This window comes from Lagenorhynchus albirostris, chromosome X (genome assembly GCF_949774975.1).
Source record: "Lagenorhynchus albirostris chromosome X, mLagAlb1.1, whole genome shotgun sequence".
NCBI lineage: Eukaryota > Metazoa > Chordata > Mammalia > Artiodactyla > Delphinidae > Lagenorhynchus > Lagenorhynchus albirostris.
In genome coordinates this window covers 595,468-610,190 of record NC_083116.1, presented here as the reverse complement: position 1 = coordinate 610,190, position 14,723 = coordinate 595,468, and the positions used below count along the sequence as shown (strand labels likewise).

The 14,723-nt window shown below is 38.3% G+C and overlaps 1 protein-coding gene across 1 annotated transcript in view; it reads left to right on the top strand.

The window, feature by feature from the left end:
• Positions 1-14,360, top strand: part of BRCC3 (BRCA1/BRCA2-containing complex subunit 3) — a 76,059-nt gene extending 61,699 nt beyond the window's left edge. The window contains exons 9-12 of the mRNA XM_060138250.1: positions 7,156-7,287; positions 7,786-7,829; positions 11,525-11,694; positions 12,795-14,360. Of these exons, the coding sequence (XP_059994233.1) occupies positions 7,156-7,287; positions 7,786-7,829; positions 11,525-11,676 (328 nt within the window). The 3' untranslated portion in view covers positions 11,677-11,694; positions 12,795-14,360. The remainder of the gene's footprint in view (positions 1-7,155; positions 7,288-7,785; positions 7,830-11,524; positions 11,695-12,794) is intronic.
• Positions 14,361-14,723: the final 363 nt, after the last annotated feature.

Genomic DNA, 14,723 nt, shown 5'->3' with positions numbered 1-14,723 from the left:
GCTGGAAAAAAGAATAGGGGAAAATAAATTTAAAAGTTAATTACACAACTAATTCGTTGCAGCTGTGATAAGTGCTGTAAGGTAATCAGGGAAGTCTTTGCTGAAGAAAGCATTCTTAAGCTGGCTTCTGAGGGGTGAGTAGAAATTAGTCAAGTAAAAATAGGGGGAAACCTCAGGCAGAGGAAACAGCATGTTGGAAGGCCTGACAGGGAAGGAGGTTGTGTGTTCTAACACAGTGGTTCTCAAACTTTGCTGCACCTGGGATTCTTTGTTTGCATTTTGAATGGTTTTTTTTTTCCATTGTGACTCTTTTTATTGTTTGTATATTTGAAGGCTATTATATCTGTATTAACGTTTTTACCTTCCAGAATGATTTTATTCCTTGCATTAATTTTACCTTTGATTCTCTAGTGCTTTCCAGATAAATATTATGTCTTATCCATAAATAGAAATAGTTTTACTTCTCCAGTTCCTGTGCCTCTAATTGATTTCTTATGTGTAAGTGCATTGCCTAGTATCTCCTTTATATTTAAATAACAGTGGAAAATAGTAGGCAGTCTTAACTTTGTTTCTGATCCTTGTGAAATTCCTGTAGCATTTCACTATTAAGGTTGTATTCAGGACTAAGGTATACATACTTTTTCCTATTAAGAAAATATCCATAAATCCATAATTACCTCTTTTGTTCTGTGTTTAATCAGGAATGACTGTTGAATTTTGTTAATTTTTCAGGACTATGAACATAATTTTTTTCTTTAGATCTATTAATATGATGTATTATATTAATAGATTTCCAACTATTGAACCAAGCTTGCCTTCCTGGAAAAACATCCTGCTGGGTTTTCTTAATATGATATTGGGCTATTTTTGCTAATATTTTATTTAGTACTTTGGCATCAACAGTCATAAGTGATAACTTTTTGGAATTTTTTTGTATTGTTTTTATCAGGTTTAGGTTTCCATATTATACTTGATTCATAAGAGTTGTTTGAAGTTTTCTTTCATTTTCTAGGCTCTGGTACAATGTATGTAACATTGGGGACAATGTATTCTTTGACAATTCCTCTATGAAAGCAATAGGGCCTTTTATTTGGGGGGCAGGGGATAGTTCCTTGATGTACTTCTCTGTTTCTTTTATGGTAATTGATCTATTTATGCTTTTTTTCCTAATGAGGTCAATTTTGGTAAACTGTATTTTCTTAAGAAATTATCCATTTTGTCTCGTTTTCAAATTTATTTGCATAGAGATCTATCTGCCAGAGAGTCTCTTATGGTATTTTAAATCTCTTCTATTTCCACAGTTATCTCCCCCTAGTCATTTCGTATTTTGTATATTTGTGCTTTGTCCCTTTCCCACCTTGATTATGTTAGCTAGTAGTGTATTTTGTCAATTTCCCCCAAGACAATCATTTTTATTAATTTGATTGTTTTTTCCTACTCCCACCCTCATTAATTTTTATTTTATCTTTCATTATTTCCTTCCTTATGTTTTATTTTGGCTATTTTCTTGTGCTTTATCTTAGCATTTGGAGTTTATTTAATATATTTTTTGTCTTTCATTTTTATTGATATAAGTGCTTAAGGCTATGAATTTCTGCTGATCTCTGCTTTATATTTCATAGATGCTAGGATAGTAGCAGTCTTTTCACTTTCATTATTTTTTAAAAAGTCGTTTAATTTTGGTTTCCATTTCACCCATCCATTGTGTTCCTGTCTTCCTTCCCTTCTATCTGGTATCTATGCTGTAGCTTTTCCAAAATGGTCCTGCTCCATAACATCCTCATAAAAGAAACAGAAAACAAACCTGAAGCCTTTCATAGCTGGCCTGTTTCTCCAGCCATTGCCTGGCTAACACTCGTTTTTGAAGACTAAGCTCAACTTTAGGAATTCTTCTCTGATACCCCTCAACCTCCAATACCAACCCAGTTAGTACTCCTTCTGAGAACTAAATAGAATCCTATATTTCCTTTGTCATAATACTTGTAACAGTATATTTTAATATTTTGTCTCTCTATTAACATTGTAAGATTCTTGAAACAAATGCTTCCCTTTTATCACTGTATCCCTGGTGCTCAATAAATAATTGTTGAATATTCCTTCAGCTATAGACTTCAAAACTAGTATTCTGACCTGTGAGTTCTAGCAAACGCTAGAGCTTCTTCATTACCTTAGTTTGGTGTGTTGATTTTAGCTTTTCAGTTGAAGTATAACACACATACAGAAGAGCACACTAATTATGTGTCCAGCTCAATCAGCTTTCATAAACATACCCACACAACCTCAACACAGATCACCACCTCCATGAATTTTCACAAAGTGAAATGTGTCTATGAAACTGCAACACATATCAAGAAATGAAACTTACTATCCTTCCAGAAGCCCCCATTGTGGCTTCTCCCAATTGACTATGGTATAGCATCCAGAATATGTAAAGAACTCTTATGCTAAACAATAAAAAGACAAGCAACTCAATTTAAAAATGGGCATTCAACATGGAACTGGAAGCAATTAGGCAAGAAAAAGAAATAAAAAGCATCCAAATTGGAAAGGAGGAAGTAAAATTATCTCTGTTTACAGATGACATAATCTTATACATAGAAAGCCCCAAAGAGTCCACTAAAAAAACTACTGGAATGAATGAATTCAGCAAAGTTGCAGGATACTAAATCAGTGCCAAAAAATCAGTTGTGTTTGTACACACTAACAATGAACAATCCAAAAAGGAAATTAAGAGGACAATCCATTTACAATAGCATAAATATGAATAAAATACTTAGGAATAAACCTAGCCAAAAAGTGAAAGACTTGTACAGTGAAAACTGCAAAGTGCTGCTGAAAGAAATAAAAGAAGACACAAATAAATAGACATCCCATGTACATGGACTGAATAACTTAGTATTGTTAAGATGTCAATACTACTCAAAGCGATTTACAGAATTAATGCAGTCCATATCAAAATCCCAACAGCGTTGTGTTTTGTTTGTCTACAGAAATAGAAAAATCTATCCTAAAATTCATGTGGAATCTCAAGGGACCCTGAATAGCCAAAACAATTTTGAAAAAGAAGAACAAAATTGGAAGTCTCACACTTCCTCATTTCAAAGCTTACTAAAAAGCCACAGTAATCAAAACAGTGTGGTACTAGCATAAAAACGGATATTAAAACCAGTGGAGCAGAATGAGTCCCAAATTAAACTCTGACATATGTAGTCAAATGATCTTTGACCAAGGTTCCAAAACAATTGATGGGGAAAGGACATTCTCTTCAATAAATGATGCTGGGAAAACTGGATAGTCACATGCAAAAGAATAAAGTTGGGCCCTTACCTTACACAATATACAAAAACTAACTCAAAGTGGAATAAAAACCTAAATGTAAGACCTAAAACTATAAAAGTCACAGAAGAAAATGGAGAAGCTCATGAGATCGAATTTGGCAATGACTTCTCGGATATTACACCAAAAGCACAGGCAACAAAAGCAAAAATAGACAAATGCACTACATTAAACTTAAAAACTTTTTGATCATCAAAGGAAATAATTAACAGAGTGAAAAGGCAGCCTACATCATGGGAGAAAATATTTGCCCATTATATATCTGCTAAGGGGTTAATAGCCAGAATATAAAGAGAATTCCTACAACTCACCAACAAAATAACCCAATTTAAAAATGGGCAAAGGACTTTAGCAGACATTTCTCCAAAGATACACAAATGGCCAGCAAACATGAGAAGATGCTCAACATCACTAATCATTAAAAATATGCAAATCAAAACCACAGTGAGATATCAATTCACACCCACTAGGATGGCCATTATCAAAAACACAGAAAAGAAGAAATGTTTGGTAAGCATGTGAAGAAGTTGGAACCCTTGTGCCCTGGGAATGTAAAATGGTGTAGTCTGTATGGAAAACAATACAGAGGTTCCTCAGAAAATTAAAACTAAAATTACCATATGATCCAGCAATCTCTATGTATATCCAACAGAATTGAGAACAGGATCTCAAAGAGATTTGCAGACCCATATTTATTACAGCATTATTCACAATAGCCAAGATGTGGAAACAACCTAAATGTACTTCATTTTGGGGGGAGCTATTTTGAGTGGCATTTTTAAAAAGCTTTCATTTACAAATGTTCATTGCTGGAATATAGAAACAGAACTGATTTGTGTGTCTGTGTTAATCTTGTACTTTATGACCTTGCTAACCTCATATAGACAATCATGTTGTGTGCAAATAGAAGGAACACATACAGGATTTGTATGTTGAATAATTCAGAATTCATGAATAAAATCAAAGATCTAAATAAATGGAGAGGGGCTTCCCTGGTGGCGCAGTGGTTAAGAATCCGCCTGCCAATGCAGGGGACACGGGTTTGAGCCCTGGTCCAGGAAGATCCCTCATGCCACAGAGCAACTAAACCCGTGCGCCACAACTACTGAGCCTGCACTCTAGAGCCCGTGAGCCACAACTACTGAAGACCGCATGCCTAGAGCCTGTGCTCCGCAACAAGAGAAGCCACTGCAATGAGAAGCCCGCGCACGGCAGCAAAGCATAGCCCCTGCTTGTCACAACTAGAGAAAGGCCACACGCAGCAATGAAGGGCCGGTGCACCCAAAAATGTAAAATAAAATAAGAAATAAAAAATAAGTAAATAAATGGAGAGACATGTCATGTTCATGGATTAGGTCAGAGTAGCAAATATGTCAACTGTCCCCAAATCTATAGATTTAATAGCAATCAAATTCCCAGCAGAATTTTTTGAGGGACTAGATTCTAAAATTTTATGAAAGGGCAAAAGAACCTTAATAGCCAAAAAGATCTGGGGAGGGCTTCCCTGGTGGTGCAGTGGTTGAGAGTCCGCCTGCTGATGCAGGGGACACGGGTTCGTGCCCCGGTCTGGGAGGATCCCACATGCCGCGGAGTGGCTGGGCCCGTGAACCGTGGCCGCTGAGCCTGCGCGTCCAGAGCCTGTGTTCCGCAATGGGAGAGGCCACAACAGTGAGAGGCCCGCGTACCGCAAAAAAAAAAAAAAAGATCTGGGGAAACAAGAATAAATTGGGAGGTATCACATTACCAGATACTGAGTTGCTATTAAGCTATAATGATCAAGACAGGTGGTACTGGTGAAAGGATCAGAGTTCAATAGAACAGAAGAAAGATTACAGAAATATACCCTTTTATAAAGACACTTTTATAAAGATCCCATTCATGAGGGCTCCAACTTCATTACCTGATCACCTCGCAAATACACAGATGGAGACAGAGATAGGAGTTACGCTGCCACAAGCAAAGAATCTCCGCAAGCCACGAGAATCTGCAAGTGGCAAGGCACGATTTCCCCTCTAGAGCTTTCAGATGTGGGGCCCTGATGACACCTGCAACCTTGCTGAATTTATTAGTTCTAATCGGTTTTGGGGGGGTTGGAGGAGTATTTTGGGTTTTCTATCTATAAGATTAAGTCATCTGCAAACATAATTTTACTTCATCCTTTCCAATTTAGATACCTTTGTTTTACTTGCCTAATTTCTTTGGCTAGGACTTCTAATATTATTTTGAATAGAAGTGGTGAGGGGGCCAGACGCATTCTGCTGGGTGGGAAAGAGAGAGGAGGGAGCTAGATCTTATGCTGATATACCACCATGTGCCAATGAGGTCACACAGTGCCAGGGACCCTCAACCTGGTTGCTCCACTGAACCCACTGTTAGGTGGATTTGGGGTGAGAAGTATTTAGAGGTAGATTGGTTGACCTCACTCTAGCATGAAAATGGAAGTATTTGTAAATTACTTACCTATTTCCCTCCAGGGGAGAAAATGGGAAGTGAGGGCCACTGGTGAACACTGAGTTAGAACAAGTGAGTATTTATATGAGTAATCCCTTCCACATAATGAATCTGATGGAGTCACTGAAGAGTCTACATTTCCTCTTCCCCAGGCTTTGTGATTAATGTGTTCAACCTCACTGGCAACTTTTTGACTGAAAACAGTATTAATTAGCTATTTCCCTTGTCTGGGGAATGAGCATAAGGACCTTGCACCCCCAAGGCTTCTGTTAAGTATACAAAGTGGCCTCAGATTTTCTATGAGAATATTGGCTCTGCAAATGTATGTACTTCCAATTTGCTCCCCACATGAGCTCAGTTTGAACTCTGTCCCCTTTGGAGTTGAGTTACTAAATAAGTAACAGGAATATTTAATCTTTGAAGCATACTGTGTCCCCAAATTTCTATTAAAACTATAGAAAACTTCTGATTATGACAAGTCAGTATTAAAAACTTACCAACTTCTTGGTATATATCCAAAGGAAATGAAATCAGTGTCTCAAAATGGTATCTGTGCTCCCATGTTCATCACATTCCTTGTTATTCACAAGGAATGAAAACCTAAATGTCTGTCCGTGGATAAATGGATAAAGAAAATGTGGTATGTGTATACGTATGTATATATACATACCATTTGCAAAAACATGGATCAACCTGGACATTATGCTGAGTGAAATAAGTCCGAGAAAGACAAATAATGCAATGTGTGCTCTCACTTATATGTGGAATCTAAGAGTCAAACTAATAGACCCAGAGAGTAGAATGGTGGTGCTGTGGCACGGGGGGTAGAGGGGAGAATGAGGAAGTATTGGTCTAAGGCAGTGGTCCCCAAGCTTTTTGGCACCAGGAACCGGTTTCATGGAAGACAGTTTTTCCACAGGTGTGGACGGAGGGGGGATGGTTCAGGCGGGAATGTGAGCATTGGGGAGCAACGGAGAGTGGCAGATGAAGCTTCCTTCGCTCGTCCACCACTCACCTCCTCCTCCACAGATCGGTACTGGTCCGCGGCCTGCGGGTTGGGGACCCCTGGTCTAAGGGTACAAAGTTTTAGGATAAATGAGTTGTGGCAATTTGATGTACAGCTTGGTGATTTTGTACTTGAAATTTGTTAAAAAGGTAGATCTTAAATCGCCACAAAAAATGGTAATTATGTGAGGTGATGGATATGTTAATTAGCTTGAGTGTGGTGATCATTTCTGAATGTGTATATATATCGTAATATCAATTTGTGCACCTTAAATATATACGTTTAATTCCTATTTGTCAATTATACCTCAGTAAAGCTGGAAACAAACAAACAAAAACTGACCTGAACTGACTGTCTTACAGGTATGAGAGAATTGAAATTCCAATTCATATTGTACCTCATGTAACCATTGGGAAAGTGTGCCTTGAGTCAGCAGTTGAGCTGCCCAAGATCCTGTGCCAAGAGGAGCAGGATGCGTACAGGAGGATCCACAGGTAGAGAGCCTCGCTGCTTCTCTTCCCAGTTCTCGGGCCTGGTCCCTGTTCTCCTCTCCTGTCCTTTCATCTTCAGCAGCTCAAGCTGTGAGCCCCCTTTCCTTTCAGCTCTCTGTGAGAAAGTCATCACATGTCTCACCCTGTATGATAACAATCTCTTTAACACTTGTTTCTCTCCTGGTGCACTTTGGATCCTTCTGGGGCAAAGATACTTTTTTTAGTTGTTAAAAATAACATCTTAGTAGCCCTGTTGCCAAGTACTGTGTACTATAGGAAAGCTTCAGCGAGGGACAATAATTTCAAAATTATTTCTTTGAATTATCTCAACGTTCTGAATAAAATTATATCCCCCCAAATCATGAAAAATGGAACAATAATGGGAAGTTCAATGATACATATTTATCTAATCTGGTTGGCAGAGGTCTGTAGCAGAGCACTGCCAAACGGATTAGATGAACTGCTGCTTTGCTACTAACCTAAACTATTTTATCCCTTTAGCCTTACACATCTGGACTCAGTAACCAAGATCCATAATGGCTCAGGTAAGATTTTTTTTCTCGAGTACAGGCAGTGAAATACTCACATGACAGAAGCAAATTTAGTTGAAGTGACTGAAGTGATGAGTACAAATTACCCATGAGTTTTCTTTCCCAAGAGCTTTGCCATTCACTAATCCTGCTCCCAACTTTTCTATTGAATCCTGTGGACCACTGAATACTATACATGACTGGACACATTTAACACCAGTTCTCAGGGAGACAGGGAGGGCCCCGATTTGTCTGCAAGTTTCCATAGTGTAACACGCCTACTGTGGCTGATTTCAAACAACTAACATGGCCGTAACCAGTTTGCAAACTTCCTGAAATTTCAACAGTTGGCTCTTGTGAGCCGGTTTCCAGCATATCAGTACCAGCCTATTGTAGTGGGAGTTGAAAGAGATGGCTAGACAGACAGACAGACATAAAAGGGAGCGCATGAGGGAGATCTTTTCATGTAAATAAATATATAAGGAATTCCTATACAAGGCCAAGGATTTCTGCTCAATACAATATACACACTAAATCACTTTTCCCAACATACACACCTACCCATCCACACCTTCTGACTAACCCTGACTCCCAGGCCATTCTGGCAAAGTCACTAGGAAGGAAGAAAAGGAGGCTTCCAAGTATTATAGGCAAGTACTTTGAGAGAAAAAGACAGAGCTGGCTTGGTTTATCTGTCCCATCATTTTTATCTGGAGGTAAAACATGGCAAAGAGTTAATAATATAAGGTAATATATGATATGTAGCCATACTCTAAAGCCACAGCAATTAAAAAATATATATTGATAATTCAAACATGGACAGATAAATCAGTAGAACTGAATACAGCCCATGTATACATATTTAAGAATTTATATCTAAGAAAGATGTCACTTCAAATCAATTTTAAAAAGGATGGATTGTTCACTAAATAGTGTTGGGACAGTTCATTTGTTTCTTAGTTTATACTTCTATTTCCATATGGGAAAAAAATAAATTCCTACTTAATGCCCTACACAAAAAATAAATTCCAGATATATTTAAACTTCTACTATTAAATACAGTACAACCACTTTGGAAAGAGATTGACAATTACAACTACCAAATGTCCCACCAGTTCCTCTCCTAGGCATATACCCCGAAGAGTTGAAAACAGGTGTTCAAACAAAAACTTGTATAGGAATGTTTGTAGCAGCATTATTCACAATAGCCAGAAAGTGGGAACACCCAATTGTCTGTCAGTGGGTGAATGGATAAACAAAGTGTGATCCATCCATACAACAAGGTATTGCTCAGCAATGGAAAGAACACACTACTGATACATGAACAACCTGGATGAATCTCATTATGCCAACTGAAAGAGGCATCACACAAAGTGCTACATACTCTATAGTGCCATTTATATGGAATTTAAGAATAGGCTAAACTAACCTATGGTGACAGCAAATGGGTCAGTAGCTGCTGTGGCCCAAGGTGAAGGGGCACTGGCTGCAGAGGGAACCCAGAAGGGCCTCTGGGCTGATGGAAATGGCCTGTATCTTGACTGGAGGGTGGTTAAAAGGGGTATGCATTTGTCAAAACTCACTGAACTGTACCCTTAAAGTGGGGTCATTTATTGTCTGTAAATTATACCTCAATAAAGCTCATTAAAAGTTAAAAAAAATACAGGAGGAAAATATAAGGAAGTCACAAAAGACTGACTAAGAATTAAAGACTTTTATAGAGCCCTACAGAAAAATCAAATTGTTCATAATAATATATAAAAGAAGTATGGATTAAGATAAAGTCATCAGGTTTTCTCCTTTTCTTTCAACAAATATTAAATTGACAGAGAATTAGATGAGGATGTGAGGGAAGTGAACACTCCCATATACTGTTCCTGGAGGTATAATTTTTAAATATATGTGAACTTGAATCTAGCAATTCCACTTCGAAAAATGTATCCTTACAAAATTTGTAGGAAAAGTGTGCAAAAATAAAGGGATATTAATCGCAGTCTTTATAATAGCAAAAAAATTGGATGCCACTGAAAGGTCCATCAATAGAAGACTTATTAAATTGGTACATCCATTCTGATGAATACTGTACAGCCGTTAAGAAGGAAAGGTAGATCTTTATCAACACAGGAAGGTGTCTATGGCTTATTGCTATGTGAGGTAAAAGTAACATCCAAAATCATACAGTTTTTTTAACTTTATTTAAAAAAAATTGGGCTTCCCTGGTGGCGCAGTGGTTGAGAATCTGCCTGCCAGTGTAGCGGACACGGGTTCGACCCCTGGTCTGGGAAGATCCCACATGCCGCGGAGCAACTGGGCCCGTGAGCCACAACTACTGAGCCTGCGCGTCTGGAGCCTGTGCTCCACAATAAGAGAGGCCGCGACAGTGAGAGGCCCGCACACCGCGATGAAGAGCAGCCCCCACTCGCCGCAACTAGAGAAAGCCCTCACACAGAAACGAAGACCCAACACAGCCAAAAATAAATAAATAAATTTATTTAAAAATTATATATATATATAGCACTCTGAGGTCGATAATAACAAAAAAAAACCCCCACAGATTCCAAGGCCTGTCTTAAGAGAGTTTGTAATTCAGTGATGTGAAAGTGGGGCCCCCAAATCTGTTTTTCAAAAAAAAAATTTTTTTAACATCTTTATTGAGTATAACTGCTTTACAAATGTTGTGTTAGTTTCTGCTGTATAACAAAGTGAATCAGCTATATATATACATATATCCCCATATCTCCTCCCTCTTGCTTCTCCCTCCCGCCCTCCCTTATCCCACCCCTCCAGGCGGTCACAAAGCACCGAGCTGATCTCCCTGTGCTATGTGGCTGCTTCCCACTTGCTATCTGTTTTACATGTGGTAGTGTATAGATGTCCATGCCCCTCTCTCGCTTCGTCCCAGCTTACCCTTCCCTCTCCCCGTGTCCTCAAGTCCACTCTCTACACCTGTGTCTTTATTCCTGTCCTGCCCCTAGGTTCATCAGAACCATTTTTATTCAAAAGTATATATACATATGCACACAGGTTCACACACATATACATATATCTTGGAAGGTATACTCCACAATTTTACAGTGGTCATTTTAATAAGTCATGTATCATAAGAGAGAAAAAGATATTTCCACTAGGCAGAATTTGTTTTAAAAAGAGGGCCGCAGAATCTCCGTCTTACCGTGAAGCTGAACATTCCTAGGAAGACGTGAAAGGTGGTCACTCCCTTCATCCCTCTGCTCTTTCCTCATTTTAAAAAAGCAGCTTTCAGGTGAGTTGCATTAATGTATTCTTCAATGTATGTAACACTTGGTAAGCAATTTTCTTTCTGAACTCGTGAAAAATTAAGTTGCAGAAGACAGAGTTCTAGCTCACTGGGAAGCTATGTTCATTCACAGTGAGAAGGTCCGAGAGCTGGGGAAAGAGACTCTTCTGTAGCTCTTACCCTTTTGCTATGGAAGTAAAAAGCTGGATCTCTTTCTGCTCTCTGCATAGCAAGGCTTCCGTCTGGCTTATGGATCCAGGGATGTTCAGGATGGCCTCCGAATAGGTATCCTCTTTGCTCAGCTCTCCTGCCTTTCCCCTGGCTGCCCATACAAAGTTGTCTGCCAGTTCTACTTCTGCACTTTTTCTGTGTTCTCCTCCTTCCCCCTCTTTCTGTAATCATTGTTGGGCGCTACTGGTGGTGGATTGTTATCTCTGTGTTTTTCCTATTGAAGTGTTTACCAAGAACCTGTGCAGTCAGATGTCGGCAGTCAGCGGGCCTCTACTGCAGTGGCTGGAGGACAGACTGGAGCAAAACCAACAGCATTTGCAGGAGTTGCAACAAGAAAAGGAAGAGCTTATGCAAGAACTTTCTTCTTTAGAATAAAGCAGGAGACAAAATGGGGTAAAAAACTTTTGTTTTCCAATTTGTGTATTAAACATGGTCTGAAAATTCATATACAGGAGATGTGTAGGCAGACGATGGAGCAGATCCTTTTATATCCCCATGGGTGCGTTTTATGCATACGATAAACAAACATAAGATGTCTTCCTAAAAGTTTCATTAGGGCCTAATGAACGCTCCTACCTGGAACCGGCCTACAAAGAGCATATGCAGGGTGATTTAAGTAGAATATGAAAGTTTTTTTTTAAAGGCTGTGCAAGTTACATTGGCAAGGATATCCTGTAATAAAATGTCTGGGGAGCATATTTCAAGTGTTTATTTTTTCTCTAGAATAAGCTAAAGGAATAAGAGTATTTCATGTTCAGTTTTGTAGTTATGATGCTGATGTTGGACAAATAAATAAGTACACAAGGGTTAGTGGGATGAAGTGAAGGTGACTCATCAGCACCCCACCTCTATTCTTTACCCCCATTGAGAGGCATATGTCTTATGTCTTCCTTCTTGATCTCTAAAATAGGTATTCTGAGATACCTAGCAAAGGTTGAATCTATGTGGGTGCTCTTTGTAACCAAAAACATGAGTTCTAGCATATTTGGCTCTGAAGCAAATTCCTACTGAGCAGATCCTATTTCCCTAAGAATTTCCAGTATAATATAAATGTGTTTTTCCAGAAACATTCAGGACTTAGGATGTAACAAAAATAATGCTTTAAAAAGTTCTTTTGCAAGCTTCTTACCATGTGTAACCACAAATGCTAAGTGTGTCCTCAGAAAAGAGCTAAGCCTACTGCAGACCAGAAATTAAAGTGGGAATTGGAGGAGTTAGAAAGAAAGAAAACAAAGAAAGCCCCAATCCCAACAACAGTGACAAAGAGTTGTTTTTGTTTTTTCTTCTTGTTTCTCCCTAAATTATTGTTTTTCAAATTTCAAAGTACAGTCCAAAACTACATGCACCATAATCATTTGGAGGCCAAACTTCAACTCTGGGAGTGGAACCCAGAAATGTTCATGAACTCCCCTAGGGCATATGTAGTGTAAATGTTGTATTTTCCCTAATTTCCCACAGCCACAGTTTTTCTCTATTCTTTTCTTTCCCTGTAGGAAGGATGAAAATATCCAGGTGTAAAATTAATTAAGCCAAATCAATTTTGAAGAAGAAAAATTTGGAAGACTCACATTACCTGACTTCAAGACTTACTATAAACCTACAGTAATCAAGACAGTGTGGTATATGCGCAACTGATTTTGACAAAGGTACAAAAGCAATTCAATGGAGGAAGGATAGTCTTTTCAACAAATGATGCTGGTGCAGTTGGCAAAGAAAATGAATTTTGACCTAAACTGCATACATTATACAAAAATTAATCGAAAATGTATCATGAACTTAGATGTAAGATGTAAAACTTTCAGGAAAAAAAATCACAGAAAGATCTTTAGGATCGTGGGCTAGGCAACAGGTTCTTCTTGGCCTTCATCCCAGAAGCACAATCGTGAAAGGAAAAAGTTGATACTGTATATTGGACTTCATCAAAATGAAAAACTTCTGCTCTGTCAAAAATTTAAAAGGAGGAAATTATTGAGAGAAATTACTTGCAAACCATTTATCTAGAATAAAGTCAAGAGTAAAAAACAAACAATCCAATTAGAAAATGAGCAGAAGACATGAATAGACATAGCACTAAAGAGGGTGTATCGAAGGCAAGCAAGCACAGGAAAAGATGTTGAACTTCATTAGTCATCAGGGAATGCAAATTAAAACCACAGTGAATTATAACTACATACTTATCAGAATGGCTAAAGAAAAAACAGTGAAAATACCAGATGCTGTTGAGCATACAAACTGGATCTCTCATACATTGCTGAACAGAATGTATAATGTAAGCCACTCTGAAAAAAAGAGTTTAAAAATTTCTAATAGAGTTAAACATACATGTACTTTATTACCCAGCAATTGTTGTCCTGGACATTTATCCCAAAGAAATGAAACCTATTTTGGCACAGAAACTTCTATACAGACATTCTTGGCAGTATCATTTGTAATAGCCCCAAACTGGAAACAACCCAGATGACCTGCAGTTGAGTGTGTGGTTAAACCACACCATGCAATACTACTCTGCAATGAAAAGGAACAGACTGTTGATACACACGACTTGGATGGACCTCAAGGGTATAATGATGAATGAAAAACAGCCAGTCTTAAAAGCTCACATACTGTATGACTGCATTTGTATGGATTCTTGAAATGACAAAATTATAGAAGTGAAGAACAGATTAATGGTTGACAGGGATAGGGACTGGAGGGGGTATGGGATATGGGTGACTATAAAGGGATAACACAATGAATTGCTTTGTGCTGATGGAACAGTTCTGTATCTTGATTGTGGTGTTTATTACATGAATCTATATCTGTGCTAAAACTACATAGGCCTACACACACCCACAAATGAATGCATGTAAAATTTGGTGAAACCAAATAAGGTCTATAGTCTAGTTAGCAGTATTCTACCATTGTCAATATGTTGGTTTTGAAGATGTACAATAGTTATGTGTAAGATCTTACCACTGGAGGAAACTGGGTGAAGGGCACATGGGACTCCCTGTACTATTTTTGCAACTTCCTGTTAATCTATAATTATTGCAAAATAAAAAGTTGTAAGTATTAAATAAGGAACTAGGAGGTATGGTACGTATTTTGTGTAATAAGAAAAGAGTGATAAAATCTGAGGGGGAATAAAATGATTTGAATATTTTTACAGACAAACCTTCTGCACATGTCCCTTCTAAGCTATTTACATTGACAGAGTTATGGCAATTTGAAATTCTTTTTCTAACCTGATAATTCGAGTTGTAATCTGTAAAATAGGATGTGGGGAGAGGAGGCAGGTACATGGAAGTGTCAGAGTACCTGGTGGCTGAGGAAGCAGGGCTGGGATTACTGCATGAGTGCCTTGGTGGGGGATATCTAGTGGAAACTGTTGTGCAGCCAGCAATCAGGTACATTAAACAAGTAAGTCAACTGATGGAGCAAAT